At 37.8% G+C, this 17,955-nt stretch overlaps 3 protein-coding genes across 5 annotated transcripts; all 3 read right to left on the reverse strand.

Moving 5' to 3' along the window:
- Positions 1 to 5,422: 5,422 nt before the first annotated feature.
- On the reverse strand, positions 5,423 to 9,998 carry LOC113572466 (probable E3 SUMO-protein ligase RNF212). 2 transcript variants are annotated; one of them, XM_027002066.2, is made up of 13 exons: positions 9,677 to 9,998; positions 9,409 to 9,520; positions 9,209 to 9,270; positions 9,032 to 9,106; positions 8,868 to 8,924; positions 8,670 to 8,728; positions 8,525 to 8,581; positions 8,215 to 8,273; positions 7,696 to 7,765; positions 6,763 to 6,802; positions 6,474 to 6,537; positions 6,210 to 6,279; positions 5,423 to 6,107 (listed from the first exon to the last, which is right to left on the reverse strand). In XM_027002066.2, the coding sequence occupies exons 1-13, from the start codon at positions 9,677 to 9,679 to the stop codon at positions 5,957 to 5,959; spliced, it is 879 nt and encodes a 292-aa protein (XP_026857867.2). In that variant the 5' UTR covers positions 9,680 to 9,998; the 3' UTR covers positions 5,423 to 5,956. The 2 variants fall into 2 exon arrangements, with proteins under 2 accessions (XP_026857867.2, XP_026857866.2); XM_027002065.2 differs by having other exon boundaries at positions 7,696 to 7,783.
- A 130-nt stretch (positions 9,999 to 10,128) lies between these two features.
- Positions 10,129 to 12,576, reverse strand: si:ch211-255i20.3 (transmembrane emp24 domain-containing protein 11). The gene is made up of 5 exons (XM_027002133.2): positions 11,791 to 12,576; positions 11,464 to 11,552; positions 11,234 to 11,359; positions 10,742 to 10,888; positions 10,129 to 10,583 (listed from the first exon to the last, which is right to left on the reverse strand). The coding sequence occupies exons 1-5, from the start codon at positions 11,957 to 11,959 to the stop codon at positions 10,434 to 10,436; spliced, it is 681 nt and encodes a 226-aa protein (XP_026857934.2). The 5' UTR covers positions 11,960 to 12,576; the 3' UTR covers positions 10,129 to 10,433.
- spon2b (spondin 2b, extracellular matrix protein) lies at positions 11,788 to 16,972 on the reverse strand. Of its 2 annotated transcripts, XM_027002132.2 has the most exons (7): positions 16,767 to 16,972; positions 15,784 to 16,018; positions 15,165 to 15,388; positions 14,565 to 14,756; positions 14,281 to 14,464; positions 13,059 to 13,248; positions 11,788 to 11,866 (listed from the first exon to the last, which is right to left on the reverse strand). In XM_027002132.2, the coding sequence occupies exons 2-6, from the start codon at positions 16,007 to 16,009 to the stop codon at positions 13,070 to 13,072; spliced, it is 1,005 nt and encodes a 334-aa protein (XP_026857933.2). In that variant the 5' UTR covers positions 16,010 to 16,018; positions 16,767 to 16,972; the 3' UTR covers positions 11,788 to 11,866; positions 13,059 to 13,069. The 2 variants fall into 2 exon arrangements, with proteins under 2 accessions (XP_026857933.2, XP_026857932.2); XM_027002131.2 differs by lacking the exon at positions 11,788 to 11,866 and having other exon boundaries at positions 12,943 to 13,248; positions 16,767 to 16,971.
- Positions 16,973 to 17,955: the final 983 nt, after the last annotated feature.

Below are 17,955 nucleotides of genomic sequence, written 5' to 3' on the forward strand. Positions count from 1 at the left end.
CTGATCTTTATAATGAAAATATGTCAAACGTATTTATTTTACAAAGAAGTAGTCACCATTTTGAGCTACATTTAATTTTAATTATATTAAATGCAGTGTTACAAAGACTACAACCTGAGTAAATGCAGCATGAGCTAACTGCATTTAGCAACTTTACTTTAACTTTTCTTTTTCTAACATGAACAACTGTCCGTATGCTGATGAGAGTGCGTCTTCATTGAGACTTACTGAAACGGAAATTCTATGAGTCTGTGAAGGCAACACCCGGGAATACCTGGTTGTTCCTTTCAAAGAATGAGCCCTCTGTTTGCGTTTCTCTTTTTCCTTTCAAACAGTCATAATGGTCCATTTTGCAACAAAGCCAGCATATGAAAGACTAAAAATAAAAACACCCCCTCTGCAATGCATACTAGCAGTTCCCCTTAAATGTTTACCGTGCTCATAGAAAAGGGAGGGATGCAAAAACAGATGAAGAGAAACAAAGAGAAGGCAAGGGTATGGGGGGATCTGCAAGATGGGACTGGTGCCAAGGCCTTTAAAGTCTGCCACAGAACCATGACAAAAGAAGTCTAATCTCGGTGTTGTCTTTCTGCCTTTCTTTACACATCCTGCCAAGCAGCCTGAGAGGAAAGGAATCTCTCCGCAGCCCTGCTGACATCACTCAAGCATGGGATGAAATAGGGTCATCAAAGACATCCGCAAGCAGGACATCTGTGCAAGTACAGCGGGAGTGGAAGCATGCAAGCAAACCCGCTCCTCCAGACCTTACCTGCTCCTCGCCGGCCCGGGCCCCAACCCCCAACTCACACCAACCACCGCAGGCAAAGGGAGAGACCAGGGGGGCGGGAGGATGGGGTGCCAGATTCGTAATACAATCACACATTGGTCCGCAGGAACAGGAAACAGTTCTGTAACCGCTTAGAAGGTTCGCAGTAAGGATGAGTTAATTGGCCCTTTTGCAAAGGTTACTCTTCGCCAGTGCACTGAAAGAAAGCAGAGCTGTACAGGAACATGGAGGAGATGCTGGTACTGTACTCAACAGGTGGTAGAACACATTGCTTGCATTAAACAAGGCTTTCAGAGTGTGTCCTTTTAGTTTAGCATATTTCCTGTAATTACTCAAAGGACTGCAGGTCAGGGCCAGATAAATTGTCTTTTGCTTGCCTAATTGCACATCATTGATTGATCACAGCTGTAGCTAAAATCATGCATACAGTGTAACTGATGATAAGAGACCAATTATTACCTAGGTTGACAAGTTTTGTTAAAGGGCCAATACTGGAGATAAAACAGCAGTGGTTACTGAAGAGGCACAGTAAACTAGACAAGGCCATGTAAAACAGCAGTATGCTCTGAATTTTCAGGCCTGTTTTCATTATAAATAAACTTTATACAGTCACTGTATAATGAAGTATACAAGATCATTTTGGGGCCGGTAGGTTGACGTTGAAAAAATAACACATCAAGAATATAAATATTTTCATATTCAATACTTTATAGTATAGTATACTATAGTGTACTATAGAAGTATATTGACAAAGTATTAATAGGTTGAAGTCATGAGCAACTCCTTGACACTGGATGCATATGTTAATTTATTATTATGAAAGCAACTCCACAGGTTTACCTTGAGAAAATGTTACTCTAATTCCTTTGAGCTTTACTGGCAGCAAAAACATAAACATCATCATAACATTGAATGGGGCAAAACATTTTACCTGTTTGTGAATAAGTTCAAGATGTTGCGGTAATAACTTTGGTGTGTAAATCATTTCACTACCATCAGTTGCACTACCATCAGTTTCACATTGTCTTATAAAATGGCCAAAGCATTGAATAATGACTTTTGTGCTGCTTCCTTTATCTCTTAAAGGTGGCACGTCTCATTTGTACACCCCGAGGCTGTACAAAGAGAAAGGTCTGATTTTTTTTTTGTTTGTTTGTTTCTCCTCCTGCATGACACAATGACAGCTCGCCCAAAGGCTGAACTTCACTCTCGATGGACCTGGTGCAGGAAATTACCCCAAATCCCTCTGAAGCCCAAGTTCATGCACATTTCATATGTACAATAGTGTCTGTTCACACCTTGTCCCTTTCAGAAGGCTGGATGATTCGACAAAGCAGACACGCTACCGGAATGGCTCTTGTTGCCTTGGGCAACAAAGGAAATACACACACGTAACTGTGAGTTACTGGTTTGGGCAAATCATGACAAGTAAAGTAATGATAATAACTTTCCATTCACATGCAGCCACTATCTGTCATGTATTGCAAAAAGCATGAAATGCACACACACACACACACACACATACACACACACAGATAGAGAGAGGAAGTATACTAGCAAATAGAATACAGCATAGTAGGCTTATCAACCATGTGTTTAAACCCAACATTTCCACAAACATCATTTTATTATTTAAGATATTAAGATTTAAGGTATGTCTACTGAATAGTTTTTACCACTGAAAATTATTCAGAATCAGATGATAATTGTACACTTTAGTGCCAAGGTTTGGGGGACTCCATAACTCAGTGATGCTTGACACATTGTTTCCTAATGTTTTTGTTGGCAAGGTGCCTGTCTGTTTCATTTGATAGGTCTACTTGCACCCAGCCAAGACTTACTTACATCTAAATATCAACACTGTTACTTCCAGTTTCCCCAGACATGATACAAAAAACTCCCCCATTTCCATCTTGAATTGTATGTCAAACACAATGTGCATAACTGCGTAGGTGTTCGACTTCAAAATATTACTGTGGCATGATGTTCTTTTATGGTGTGGACGCTTTCATGCGGTACACAGAAAGCTGTGTTTGTGTGTGTCTTTGGTGCTTTTAGAATCATTTGAAGTGGTTATAGAGCACCATGTTTGCTTTCATATTACTTTGAAAATGTTGTTCTTTTGTGGTTATTGAATGGGTTTTCCTTTTTATGCCTTCTGTCAGTGTCTTATGTGGTTATGTCTGATTCTTAATTTCTGTTGTCATTGCATTAAGGCACCCTTCCCCTCTATCCTTACTCTTTAATTTTCTTACTACTTGACTCATTAAATTGATAGTGAGCTATTATTTGTCCTTAGATTGTTGGCTAAAGTAAAAGTAATTATCAAAGTTGTCCTTCCTTGAATAAACACACTAGGCCTATGGATCAACTTCATATTTACAAAGAAGCAATTGAGCATGCCCAGTTATGTAATCTCTGCTGTTCCCAGTGGAAGCCAGTAGTTTTAAATATTACTGACCACAATTATGTGCACTACATAAATTTGGTGCCCTCCTAGCACGTTTTACATTTTTCTTAAAAACTGGTTTAAAATTTGCAAATAACATATTATAATTTTTCTGTGTACTTAGTGAGGGTGAAGGATGGCAGTGTGATTCAGAATAATTGCTCTCCATTTATCAATAATAAAAAGTAGCCTATATTAAAACAGTTATTTCAGAAATGTTTTAGTGAAATATTTTATAAACACTCTATACCAGCACTGTGCCCAGGGACATATGCATCAGGATCTGGGAGCCTACCTCTCACTTTGAATCTTCATTTTGACTGTCAAGAATAGCTTTATCCTAATAGCGGAATTACTCGATTGCAAGTGTTTTTAATGAACCGCATAATACATCCTCTGCATCTGTACAATACAATTAAGCCATTGTTCAATCTCCCCACTGCCTGAAGAAATGTCATAAGCCAAACATATGTAACCTTGCGTTCAATTAGGGCCACTTGAGTAGCTCGTCAAACTGTAGTTAGCCACATGTAACTTAATGCCCGCAATATCTTGATTTGTAGCAGCGCCATAAAAAGCATTGTACCGCCATGCTAACTTTTGAGAAGACATTTTGTTCCTGCCATACTTCTGATCAGATTGCCTGTTTGAAGGCAATTCAGATTTGCGGTAATATTAACCGTCTGCGATTTGTGTTGTTTAACCCTAAAGCCAGAGGCTGGGGGATAGCATACATGTGTATGCCAGTACAATGGACCATCTCTCTGCATATGGACAGCTAATGAGCACCAGGTGTGGGTGGGGTGTGTGTGTGTGCATAATGCCTATACCTCAGCTTTGTGCATTACCACGTGCATGTTACTTTATTCACCTCCACCAGCTCCCTCTAGAGGATTCTACAAATGCTCAATGTTGTATGATTTCTGCTATATTGAGGTTACTTTTCATACCAATAATTACATTACCACATTTGCATTTGAGTGCATTTATGGTACAACCTGATTCACAGAAGTTTCTAAGGTGATTCAAGTTTCCATTTGAGGCTGTTTTTCTTACCCTCAGGTACTAGCAAGAGTTTGTGAGTTTCTTTTGCATTCCATGGAGGTGAGCAGCCTGGAAATTTAACTGCCTACAAAGATTTTTTTTTACCCTGTTGTAGTAATTGTGGGAAGTGATTATTGTACATACACACACACACACACACACCAAAGTATACCACCACGTCAGGGGAAAACGGCAACCAGATGTCATTACCAGAGCAACCTTACATGCAGAGGTAAGACAGAAAGACATTAAGTATAGAATGAGGGGATTTGTAATATAGTGTGATGTTAAAGTAAGCAGTAAATAAAAAATCACAAAATATACATTGTTATGTGGCAATATCTTCAGCAAACTTAAGAAAAATCCAGTCCAAATCATCTAATAGTTCTTAAGGAAAGAACCTGTGTTCTTCGCTTTTATCCAGTGACACTGCTGTATGGCTGGGTCTTACGACTCTCCTTTTCTTTAGAATTCTAAACCAGTTACTGAGTTAACCTAAAAGCTATTTCCTGAAGCAAATCTGGCCCAATTATTATCGAAGGAAAACTAGGACAGGTAAGTAAGTTCCAGCATCTTAAATGTTAAATGCCTCCAGGTCCCCCAAGGTACTTTGTGTCTCAAACACAGCCCCCATAAAAATTATTTTCGCTTACAGTACTGCACTTGAGTGCTTGCCATCCCAATCTGTAAAGAGCAGTCATGACAGCTAGAACTATGTATTATGAGAAACTTTCATACCTTGAGAGTGCAGAGAAAAAAAAAAAAAAAATGTTGAGTGTTCTAATGTGTCCAATCTGCCATGTTACACAACCACTTTAGTACAATGGTACAATTACCTTTAGCATGTCTCTTCACATAGCACTTTTATTCATTTACGAGGAGCATGCCTTACAGGCACAGGCTGGACTAGGCTGCTGCTCAGAAAATGGTTCTTACATTCTTCCATGTTTTAAGTCCAATTATGGGCATCTCAATATTTTTTTCCCCCAGAAGCTGGTGAACAATTGTAACATGAATTTTATGTTAAACTAATTAGATGCAGTAAATATCAGAACATGACACTGAGTTTGAGACACATTGTTACATTCTGCAGTTTCTAAAAAATATAAAATTATTAAAGAAGCATCTTCAACAAAAAGCAATGTCTTAAAATTACTTTAATAAGTCAAATCCCATATTATTAATGTGCAACACAGTTCAAACCATTCATTGATGTGGCATTTTATGACTTTAAGAAGTAAAACATACTGTCTATGCAGATCCACAGGTGCAGCTGACACACAGTGAATCACAGTGCAGCACATTAAAATTCACATTCACAGCCCACTCATGCCAGGTCTGCAATTGATTACGGCAAACAGACATTTGCGTACCCAAGACCAAACACAGAAAGGCTATTATTTCATACCCCAGAGCACTAGTTAATCAAAAAGCATTGCGGCATCAGCAGAGGGTAAGTTACAAATTGTTCTGTTTGTTTTGATTAAGCAAACATATGCATGTGTCTATTCACTTGCAGATGGTTGTCTACATGGAGGCTAGCTATAAGCTGAACATCATGCCTTGCATTGCAAGATATGTTGTGCTCTCAGCATAGCGTCATGGTGAAGCTACACAAAAATAGCTCTCCAGTTCCATAGCTGCTGGTAACATTTTTAGATTGCTGTTACAATATATCATGGCGGAAGTCCCAGACATGACATGGAGGGGTATTTGTAAGCTGGAAGCAGTTTGAATGCAGGCATTTCCCATGAAGAGTTTCTGTGGTAGGGAACATTGCTGGACAAGGGCAGTGCAGGCTCCCTTAGGATGCTGGGGGACTGCCTACTGTAGGAAGCAAGAGAGGAGACATGTTCCCATGCTACTTTACACAAACATAAAAACTGTACTGTCTTACCTTATATAGCGAGTTTTTATTTTAGAAAATACCTGACAGTGGCACTTCGAACTAAGTGGATACCCATAGTGGCTGGGTTTGCTGCTCTGTGCTGAACTGTGCCTAATAAAAGACAGCAACATGCACTGTAAATACATATATGTGTCTAGTTACAGAGCTAGAGCATAGTAAGTTGACCTTGATATTTTTTTAGTTCTATCCATAGAATCTGTTTAGAAAGTGGGAGTGCAGAAAAACACAGAAGAAAGAACAACTACTACAGTAAGCAGTACAATATTTGACTGATACAGGCACACCTATCCGGCCATCTTGTGGTGGGCTGATGACACAAAGTCTTGAAACACTTCCAGAAATTTCTGGCTATAAAAGAGAAAATGACAGCTATCATATTTGTTACAGATTATTACCACAAATTCTAGTTACTAATACCATACAAATACTTCAGTAATGTACTGACACAATATGACCGATTCAGAGTTGTGTTAAACTCAATTACATAAAATATCTAAAATAAATACAATATGCACCAAGGAAATACACAACTTACAGTAAATATAAGAACAAACTATAACAGAGTAAACTTACTTTAGGGGGAAATCCTCTTTCAGTTTCCATGTTTTCAATTCTGATGGAAAATAATGGCTTATAAGCGATTGACAGATACTGTAGATAACTTGGTGTGTTTGCTTGATGCTCACAATCCATTTTAAAGACGATTCAGTAGTGCCCTCTTGTGTTATGAATGCTAGCTGGCCCATTTTCCCCCCCATCGGAATAAATACTGTGGATCAACTTTTGGGACCTCAAATTACAGATCTACACATCAGTTACAAGGGCTTCACTTTATGGTTAACACATGACATCATAGTAAATTGTTTGGAAAAGCAGCCACGGCAGAGATATCAAAATGTAAGCAATCCAGATCATTATATCATCATCCATTCTCCACTGTAGCTCCATGGTGGTCGTTAGCTCCATAAGAGCTAAGCTTATCCAAACAACTATAGGCTAATAGAGGTCTATGATGGATGGAGGCAGGATATGCCGGGTTTATGTGGGAAGGCTTGCCTTCCTGCTTCGCAGTGCAGGACTGTTGATAGCAGCTCTGGAGCCAAGGGCTCCACAGTGAGACAGAAGGAAGCACTGGAGACAGTGTGCTAACGCTACAGCAAACACTGTGTAACATGGCCCATATGTCAACCATTTACCGTCACTGAGCCCAGGCAAAATGGAGTGGGGGTGGTTGGCAGACTGCGGACAATTTGGAGGAGACTTTACAACACATATAATTACACTGAATTGGTTTTAATGTCTAGAACAAATATTCCAAGATCTTTTATACCATGTATTTTTAACATATATTAATAGTTAATACATTAATAACATATATTAGATTTCATCATTATTTGAAAATGTGACACATGCAATTGGTCCATCTAACACTAAGAGCTCTAACATTTATGAACTTATGTAACAGTACATAACAGGAGGACATTGCAGCCTATTCCTGATACTCACAGACTTGTGGTGGATAAATGGTGGGACAGAGACACTGGGGAGGAGTAGGAAATTTTTGTCACGGAGGACACTGGTGAGGAAAAAGGCACTTAATGAAAAAAAATGGGATAGAAAAAAAGTTTAAGTTGTCCAAGAAAAAAGAAAAAAAAATACTTGAGGTGCAACAGGATAATGTCAATTCAATTCTCTTTGGTGTCCCACACATTTTGCATTATATATGCATTAAACTTGCTGATTCCTGCAAGTTTTTCTATTTTTGTGCCAAATTTTAGCTGGCCATTTTACTAACATAAAATATGCTTTTTGGGCTGGTCAGAGCCATCAGCATTTTATGATGAGTTACATAAGCAGTTCAGTTGACTGATTTCATCCATTTCATTTCCACCATCATAACTTGACAGAACTTGGTGATCTTCAGAAGACTATTTTAATGATCCCTGATCTGCTAGAACAAAAATGTACTTGAAGAACATAAATACAATATGTATCACTTTGTGTGCACACTATACTCTACTTCACCTGGTTTTAAATTGCTTGATGCATGGAAATCCTTGTTAGACTGTGATCCCAATCTTGAACTGGGAGAAATATAAATTTAAATTATAATGTACAACACTGAGAGGAAGCTTCTGCTGCCTGCATTCTTGCATAATTTCGACCCTGATTGTATTCACATGCAAAATACAGAACTAGTAATAAAAGACATACAACTCAGTGATTCCCTCTGGAAAAGGAAGAGCTCCCCAAATCAAACCCACACATACATTTCATTTCCTTTTCATAAGGGTAAGGGAAAGGAACCACAGCCATCATCCTATTTAGAACTTACCTTTGCTTAAGAGCTACTTCTAACTTTGATATATAAGCATTCTTCTCTGCAATTTTTCTTTGGAAAAAAAAAACCAGAACTGAATTTAGACATGAAAGAGTAAATAAATTGTACTGCAATATATTCCAACATATGAAATTCTTACTTTGACATTTGTTGCATCTCTTGTTGCATTTTGATAACAGCCTCATTCATTTTTTCATTCTACAAAGGCAAAACACAAAAATAAATTATTGCATATCTGTTGAATTAATCAGGATTCTAATTTCCTGATGAAAATGCCCCTGAAATCCAAGATCTCAATCACATATATTACAATCCGACTAACAAAAACGGCTCCTACCCTCTCTTGATAATAAGATAGCAGCCTTTTCTGGTGTCTTGCCTGGAACTGTAAGACCTTAATAGGTACACAAATGTGTCTAATGTCAGTGCTTAGAATTAAGGTGACAAAAGTTCAGGTTAGAAATTGTCCAGATGGCATAACCACAACAACCATGGGTTTACCTTGCTTATCTCTAAGAAGTATCTGTTTGCAGTAGTGCCTATATCTGAGAAAAGTGCCTTGACATCTGAGCTGCTCTAAAATAAAATGAATATAAAAATATAATTATAGTTGTATACATAGGACTGGTAAAGCCACACATTGAGAACAGGAAAGTAGATAGGTACAACGCCTCTTACTTTGTCTGAGAGTGGAAACAGTTGACATTTTGCTTTGCAGATCAGACATTCGCCTTTCTTTCCTAAAAGTATTAAATTGTGACCGTCAAATAACACGAGGAGGCCATCAGCCTACTACACAACCCAGTAAACATGGCACACATTCCCACAGTTAGAACTTAAGATATACTACACAAAGCTTTACTGTGCTGGTTAGCTACCTGTTTGAAAGCAAATGTTGCATATAACGTGACCACAACTTGTTACAGCTAGTTGACGGTCAGGTCCTGGAGACTTGAAACACGAGTTACAGCATATCCACTGGGACATTATCTGTTTGGTGAAATACATTTCAGATACAACATATAAAAAGTCGTTGTTTATAGGTAAATGTAACTGCATTGGCATTTTAATCCTAGAAAAAAAATAAGCAAACACAGTTTCAATATTTAAAAAAATATACTAGTTGCTAGCTAGATCCCAACTCACCATCTATGTTCCAGAAGCAAAAAAAAAGTTCGCTAGCTTGGGTAGGACGCAACACGTTAGCTAGCTAGCTAGCTACCTATAAGGCTAGCCAGGCTGACTGTCTAGTTCCCTGTACATTGAAAAAGTTAGCTAGCTATCTTGATAACCAATCTAGGTAGCTAGCTAGCTATTTAATCGCTTTTGAAGAAGAGTATCGTCAAGTGCTTGAGCGGTGGATGGCTTAATGAGTGTTACTAGCTATCTGATAGACAGGCTGAAGATGGCAGCCATTTATTCTGCCAGTGTCGCAGATTACAAAGCTAAGGTTAGTTTATCAGTTACGTTTTATGCTTCTGTCAACTAGACAGGGGGTCGGGGGTGTCGGTGCCGGTGTAGTGACGTCGTTTCTTGACAATGCGCGGGAAATGTAAGCGGTAACATAGCCTTCAAGGCGCGCGATCATAACTAGCTCACAAAGTGGCTAGTTAGATAGTAGTCTACCATTATCCCACACAAGCGACTCATTTCTGTATAGTAACAAGGCTTTATTATGTCAGGCAAGTAATGAGACATAAACAATGGTTGTATGCAGTAGTAATTAATGTGATAATTTAAACTAGCACTAGTGCTAATATAACTAAAGGTTTAATTGGTTAGTTATCTAACGTTAGCTAACTTACTAAAACTAGCTAGAGTTAGATAAGCTATAGTTATCTAACCTAGATGGACTCGTACAGCTAGTTAAAGCTAGGCAGTTGATTAAGGCTACACAAAATAATTAAACCAACTTTTTTTCTATTAGAAAGTTTTTCAAGCTTCTAATTTGGTAGAATCCAACGGTGAGTAGTATTGAGGTCTGCATAATTGCCCACCACAGAACGTTTCCATTGGTTTCTTCACTCATTTGGCGAAATGTTTCTTCACGTTCCTGTAACAGTTAAATTGCACTTTTGTTAATTCCCCCATAAATTGGTAGGTTTGGCAGAATTGGTCAGAATATAATATACTCATTCTTTCAGGAAGTTGTTTTTTAGTTTCAGCCTTAAGTTAGCTACCCTACTTGACCTATTTAATTTCCATACTTACCCTCTGGAAGTCTTGCTGCTTGCTAATGTACTGGATCTGGTTAATTAAGTGCTTCATTGTGTACTCCATTGTTTTAACTGTGTCTTTTACCTTGACAGCACTAGGATCAATAACATGCTCTCCCATCTGGACATCTAGATGCACCTTCTGCACATTAGAAGTAAAGTATTTTACAGAGTAACTTTCACTGAAACCACTATATAAGAATGTAAGCAATATGTTAAATAGGTATTTAATCACAAAGAGCATATCCTAAGTAAACCAAAAGAAAACAAGCCTCAGTCACTATGCTCTTACAGAATTTGTGAAACATTGCTATAAAATCATGTTCATGATACTTAGCTTGAAATTTGCCTGAGGCAAACAATATGCACTTCATTATGCACCTGGGTACAGAATCTGCCAACCCTCTGAAAGACTTTGCCACACATATTGTAAGTCATAAGTCAAATATACATAAAGTGTAACCTGATTATTATAACCTTAACTCACCAAATGTTCACGAGCAAACACAGAAAATCTGGTAGAGTTTGATTTCACACATAGGAAATGCTGACCAGAGGAATGGGAGGTGAAGGTGAATTTTCCATATCTGCCAAAGCGTTTCATCAACAATACCTGTATACAATGAAGGAATGAAAAGGTTCCACTGAGTACGGTCAGGTAGCACAGATGTATATAAAATCTACAGTCATTAATCAGGTTTTAATCCATTTTCAAACCTCATAGTTAGGGTCTTTAACAGTGATGGTTAAACCAAGATGCTGAGAGTTCTGCTGATTCTTATCCCAGTGCTCTAGTAAGAAGTAACCTAAAATAAAACAGTAGCTCAGTTACTTTCATTGTACAGAACTGTTTTGCCAGTTGTGTTCAGTAAAAGCAGTTCCACCATGAATGTAAAAAATCTCAACATATTTATGAATAACTTAATTATAGTAATCATCTACTCCAACAGCCTGTGCAAATCAGTAAAAAACAGTAAAATGTTTACAATACAAACTAAAACCTTCATTAAAGTAGATATTTTAAATGTGATGCAGTTTCTTCACCTGTGACAAGGGTGTCCTCTGGAATCTCCTCAATAATACATCTTTCCTTCTGTTGTACCAAGTCAAAGTACATTGCCTGAGTAGAAATGACAAAGCTTGCAATTAGGAAGCCAGTCCAACTTAACTTCATTGTAGTGGCTGTAAGCAGTGACTTTTTAGATGTTTCCATGTCTGAGACAGATGTAAAACAAAATGTACAACTAACTTAGGAATGGTACAAAATGTATAGGGTGGTGTAAAGGTTGGATATCTATGGTTGGGTGTGACACTGAGTGTGAAATGTCCACCTGCATTTGTGTGTTTGAGAAACAAGGTTGGGAGAAAAGAGTGATAAGACCACAGCATGTGCTTGCATATGCTGATAAATAAATTCAGATAGTTAACTAAATAGTTGTTCTGCCTGTTAACGGATCTTGCATGACTACTTACTGCCTTTGAGGACAATTAAATATTTATTTCAGGTATGGTAAAATTTATTATAAATGCATCTTATGACATTTTAGTAGTGAAATCTATTGAATTGGAACAGCAGAAGCATTAGAATATTAAGAACTAGAATAATATCAACAGTACCCATGTTGACAGGAACAATTTATTTGTCCATATTTACAGTTTATATATACAATTTATTGTATCAAATGTTCACAGCAAATTATAGACATTAACCTTTTCTTTAGTTGTTTAAGTTAATTAATTTCACATTGGTGTGTGCTTGCTGATTTGTTCCACTAGGGAGCAGCAGTTTGTAATAATTTCTGTTACTTTCTATCAGGGCTGCAAGAAAGACATAGCTAATGCCATTTTCTCACAGCCCCTAATATGAGAGGACAGTGCTGTATAGAGGACAGTGCTGTATAGAGTAAACTAAATGACAACATTATATTTTTGTTTTGTTTTATTTCAACACAAGTTTTATTTCTCCCCATTGAATAATATTTAGAATGACAAGAACATTTTTGACACATTCATTTTGATTTCACTGTGCTGCTTGAAAACTTGAAAATCTGCTTGAGATCTCATGGTGATCTTTTTGACTTTCGCACTTAAGCCACCAGTCCTGTGCCATAACTATACTGCATGGAATGCTTTACTCACTTTGGAAATATTTCATTTGAAGTTGGTCATTTACAAATGACTCTTGTAGTTATGAAATTATGTTATTTCCTTTAATAGTCTTATTTTGAATTGGTTGTCCTAACAACATTGCTTCAAATGATTGTGACATCATGACTGAGAAGAAAATGAGAATATGAATTCTTAGCCCTCACTTAGCAGATCTTCAGACACAGTTGTCAGGGACACAGGCTTTCTTCTCCTCAAGAGCAGGGCAGGCAGCACCATTGTTAGCAGGTTGTATGTGAATGTAGCGCGTCCGATGTCTTACTCCTTTCTCGCCACACTGACCCTTGCACAAACCCCAAGGTGACCAGGCAGACACCTCACAGTCAAGAGGGGTATCTGGGAACACATTTGAAACATTAATAAAATGTGTGGAAGTAATTTGAAAGTGTACTAATATTGTTAAGGAATTATGAGTGTTGAACTATGACTAAGCCTTATTCTGTTCCTGAGCTCTTTCATTAAAGAAAATTATAGAGTAATTTACTACTCACATTCAGGACCATTTTGCAGCAGTTATTCCCTTACCTTTTATCTCCTGTCAAAGATATCGGTCCTTTTGCTTATATTCAGTTACAACTAAAATTACTTGGCAGTGGTTGACAATTGTTGACAATATTTCAAAACATGCAAATTATGAAACTTAATTCAACAGCTGTCTACTTCTATCCTACCCCTTAAGTAGCATCTAAGTTCATCTTATTATAGACCAGTTGTAAACAGATTGTTACACCCTGAAATAATGTAATTTGCTCTAAACATTTTCCATTTGTTGGAGAAAAATAATCACAGACAACCTGCATATTTATAGAGATTCTCTTTTTCTGCAATGCCTTCCAAAAGGCACAGCTTTATAAATGCACTGATCTCTATCACATATTACAGTTTTTGAACAAGTAGGAAAATGGATGTAACATGGAAATAAAAGGACAGCTGGGCTTGACATCACTTTTTGTTTCCATGGTAAACACTTCCTGACTTACAGGGTGGCAGAAGGCCTCCCATAATTTTGTTTGGGGTTTGTTATTTTGTCACCATGGGGACAAAATGAGTGGTTTATGCTGAGACAAGCCCACATTAGACTTGACTGCCTTAAATTCTCTTCAGGGATCATCATTACTTTTTCAAGCATTATGCAGATCAGTATGTGGTAGTAGTGTCCCCAGTGCACATAATAACCACTCTCTTTGTCACTACAGACTTTGAGAACTATGGTTGAATCTATTACATGTTTGAAAGTACAATTCTGGGGGACATTTTTAAAATTAGTTACTTTATTCAGCTGTTGTTTTGTGCATGTGCTAGTTTGAGTCAAACAACAATTATACAAATTTGTACACCATCAAAAAGAAGGGGTATCTCTCAACTTACTTATGAGAGACTCATCTATTTCATTGCCAGTGGGAATCTGGTTAAACTGTGTGGGCTGTATAGGCAGGCTAAAGATCTGAGTGCTCTTGATCTTGGTGAGTGTAACTTTGGCAATTGTGGGAAGACTCTTCAGTCGAGGATAATAAAAAGAGTTAGCAGGGTGGCTTGGAAATGATGATGTAATCTAGGAAATACAAAAAAAAAACTGATTAACAATCTCTAATATTGATTTCAAATGCTAAACTAATATATTTACCGTAAGGTTAGTGGATCTAAGCAGTTACCTGTGTGACCTTGTCCTGGGGAATGGTCTCAAACTTAGGTGAAGAAAAAGTGAAGCCACTATCCGTGCCAGCATCATAAGGAAACAGGTTGAGACTTATGTTTTCTTTCCAATTACCTCCTTCACACAGATTTAGACTGTCTATTCCAACAAACCAATCAGGGCTGGGTACAATCCGCACAATGAAGGAGAGCTATAAAGAAAGAACAGTTTTTGTGTTCTGCTGATCCTGTGCTTTAAATGTAACTTGAAATTGCCTGCAGCCTGTGTGAATTGGCACTGATGTTTTCCCCTGGAAAGTTTCATTGAATGGGTTCTCTTTAATTTTGAATAATTTTAAAAGGAAGACCCTGAGGGGTTATAAGCCATTAATATAAATTCACAAATTATAGCCTGGAGAATTTACTAGGTATTGGGGTCTTACTCTGAACAGCAGTGTTGTTTGAATTATTTGAACAGAGTTAATTCTGTTTTGACTATGTCCTGCTTTAAATATGTTCCATCTGTTCTTAATTTAAATGTATCTGCCCTTAAATCTGAATAGCTTCCCATATCAAAAGTGATTCCTAACATCTCTGCATATTGCATATACAGGACTTACAAAGGAGTGCCTTGTATAGACTTCAAATTCTGTGGATGTCTGGCCTGTCCCTCCAAACACAGCTGGTGTGGAAAAGAGGCCGTATACACTTTGGATGCGCTCCCCAGCTGCCTCTACCTCCTTAATCAGAGTCCAAGCTTCTCCTTTCTCAGAGAACTCTCTCACCCCATTACTGGCGTATTCGTTCTGCTGCCAGATGTGATAGTCAGAGCTGTGAGTCACCCCTGAAGAATAAATATGAGATCATTTAATTTATTTCAGTGAAATGATCACATAGGACAGTAGATAATTTAACAGTAAATACAACGTGTGGTCAATATTCAATGGTTACATGTAAAGCTAAAGTAGGAAAAACATACGGTGTTTGCTTTTGATTAAGACGCCATGCTTAACTACTAACACTACATGTCAAGCAATTGTTTTGTTTGTTTTTGAAAAGGTATGCTGAGTTATAAGCTATTTGTTTTAATCTCTCAAAGAATGATAAAAATAATTTAAAGATGTATTGAATATTGTTTGGCAATCTACCTTAAAGTTTTTTTTCCAGTTTTTAAAGGCTTTTTAAAAGTGCACTTTAGTCAGGACCTTTTAGTCATGTCTGTCACTACATTCCACTCACCAATCAGCGTAGACCACTGAGCAGGGGGCCTGTAAACAGGGTACTGCTTAGGGAAGGCAGTCTGGCTCCACTTGCCCGTAAATGTCAGGCTGTACTTGGCCGTGGATGGTGCAGAGCACACCGAGTCCACAATCAGAGGCATGGCAGAAGATCCACTTAGCAGAGTCAGCAATAGAGAGAGGCACTGCAGCCAGCAGCTCATACACACACCTCTCATCCCTTCCATGTTGGTACTCTGAGAGGACAATGGAGAAAATGGTCACATACTAACTGCCACGCTGTAACATACTACATCTTAGGAAGTCTTGCTGTCCTGTTTTTTGTCTTTACCATATTTGTGACATCTAAAATATAAGGCATCTAAAATAGGGTGTGCCTCAGAAAGTAGGGACAACTAGTCCAAACATGTGAATAAGCAACTACATTGGATTTTCATTTGACTTGTGACTGCTAATGACGAACAAAATGTGGGTATGAGGCATGAAATGGTTTGCTAGTGAGTAAATAATAAATGTACAATTCAACAAAGATCTGACATTAATTTTATGCACATTCACAGGAAAAAACCTCCAAAGCAATTTGTTGCACTTTACAGTTTCCTCTTGTATGACAACAAAATTTTAACCAAGCACAGCATTTATGTTGAATATTATTTACTATGTAGATGCTTTGTGCCCAGTCTTCTTAATATGTAATATATTATGTTTGAAATCTGAATATTTAGTTCTATTTAGTGTAGATATTTTGTACATATTTATTGATTTTTTTTTTCATGCTTTAGTCTTTCTTTAGCATTGTAGTTTCAGATAATAAACTATATTTTAAATGTATGCACACATCCACTGCAACATCTACAGAAGTGCATTAATGCTCTTGCAACACCTTGAAATACATAAGATGGACTAGTTTCACAAAGAATTATAACTGAAAAAGAAAAGACTTTAAGATCATCTTTGAATAAGTACAGCATAAACATTACTTACTGGGTCTGCAGAGATAGACGGGCTTTCTGCAGGAAGAGTGGAGTGGAGGTCACCTATGCCTGGGCTGTACGAAAGACACTGCAAGGGCAGAAACCTTTTTCCAGCTATTTATGCCCTTCTGCAGTCCCCTCAGTGTAATGATATCAATAACCTCCTGACCCCTCCCAGCAATGTGCTCTCCATGCTCCATATTACAAGCCCATGTAGGATGTGTGCATGTGCAAGCAAATAGGTTTAAGCAAATAGGTCATAGTTGGAATAAAGACACATGTTTTCTCCACCCAACCACCCCACCCCCTTCCCCCTTCTCTCTCACTGGCAGAATCTTTGAGGGAAATCACAGGCATAGAGCCATGTAGTCATTTGCTGAAGTGGGACGGAGAATGAGAAGGGTGGGGTTTGGTGGTTTGACTGGGGAAACAGACTTGGCAGTTGCCTCTGCAGAGTGGAGGCACCCCTGCTAACCCTTAAACTAACTGATCTTGCATACAGCCTGTAATTATTTCCACATGCTCACGTTTGGCTCCTTAACCTTCTAGCTCTTTCCATTTTCCTCATATTTAATCTGTGTTGTGATGTTTGCCTGTGTTTTTCTACAGTAAAGATCATAAATTATTTCCAGCAGAAGCATTTATGATTTTTCAATGTTATTTAATTAATTAATTATTTGTTGTGACTTTTTTTGGTTCCAATGAATTGCATTCAGATTTTGTTGGTCATATGGTTTGATGCCTGTGTCAAACTGTCAGCTTTCCATTGTTTATTTAAATCCGGGTATATGGTATGAGATTAGCATTACAAATATGCTATTGCACACGAGTCACAGATTATTAAAGCTTTATTTAGCGGTTACTTAAAATCTGAACATGTCGTGTTGCCGATATAATGCCTCTGAAACCAAAGACAGGCTATAATTATCTTCTGGCAGTGTCAGAAATTTTGCTCCAAAATCTTGCAGTGTGATCATTCCTACGACGCACATAAGACACTAATATGGAGCAGGCTGGAATTACGCACACCCCATGCACTTTCATGCAACATCAAATCAACATTAAATTCCAAATGGCATATTACTATATTGCATACTCCATACTACTCTCCAGGGTAGCATTCAGTAGGTCTACATAAACCATTATGAAATTTAGCAGTACTGTACTATAAAGTCACATGACCAATTACTCCTCAAAAT

The sequence above is a fragment of the Electrophorus electricus genome, chromosome 12 (assembly GCF_013358815.1).
Source record: "Electrophorus electricus isolate fEleEle1 chromosome 12, fEleEle1.pri, whole genome shotgun sequence".
Taxonomy (NCBI): domain Eukaryota; kingdom Metazoa; phylum Chordata; class Actinopteri; order Gymnotiformes; family Gymnotidae; genus Electrophorus; species Electrophorus electricus.

Bases quoted from the DNA above. Each gene is read 5' to 3' on its own strand.
- LOC113572466 (XM_027002065.2), bottom strand. The intron at 7,784-8,214 runs GTGAAGTAGAGT...TTTTTCATTAAG, and splicing joins ATCAAGCAATTTAAAACCAG to TGCCTTTTTCCTCACCAGTG. The intron at 6,280-6,473 runs GTGTGCCTGTAT...GTCTTTTATTAG, and splicing joins ACCACAAGATGGCCGGATAG to GCACAGTTCAGCACAGAGCA.
- si:ch211-255i20.3 (XM_027002133.2), bottom strand. From the start codon at position 11,959: ATGGAAACATCTAAAAAGTCACTGCTTACAGCCACTACAATGAAGTTA. The intron at 10,889-11,233 runs GTGAGTTAAGGT...TCTAATGTGCAG, and splicing joins TGTTTGCTCGTGAACATTTG to AAGGTGCATCTAGATGTCCA. The intron at 10,584-10,741 runs GTAAGTATGGAA...TAACTGTTACAG, and splicing joins AGCAGCAAGACTTCCAGAGG to GAACGTGAAGAAACATTTCG.
- spon2b (XM_027002132.2), bottom strand. From the start codon at position 16,009: ATGGAAGGGATGAGAGGTGTGTGTATGAGCTGCTGGCTGCAGTGCCTC. The intron at 15,389-15,783 runs GTGAGTGGAATG...TTTATTCTTCAG, and splicing joins TCAGTGGTCTACGCTGATTG to GGGTGACTCACAGCTCTGAC. The intron at 14,757-15,164 runs GTAAGTCCTGTA...CTTTCTTTATAG, and splicing joins TCTATACAAGGCACTCCTTT to CTCTCCTTCATTGTGCGGAT.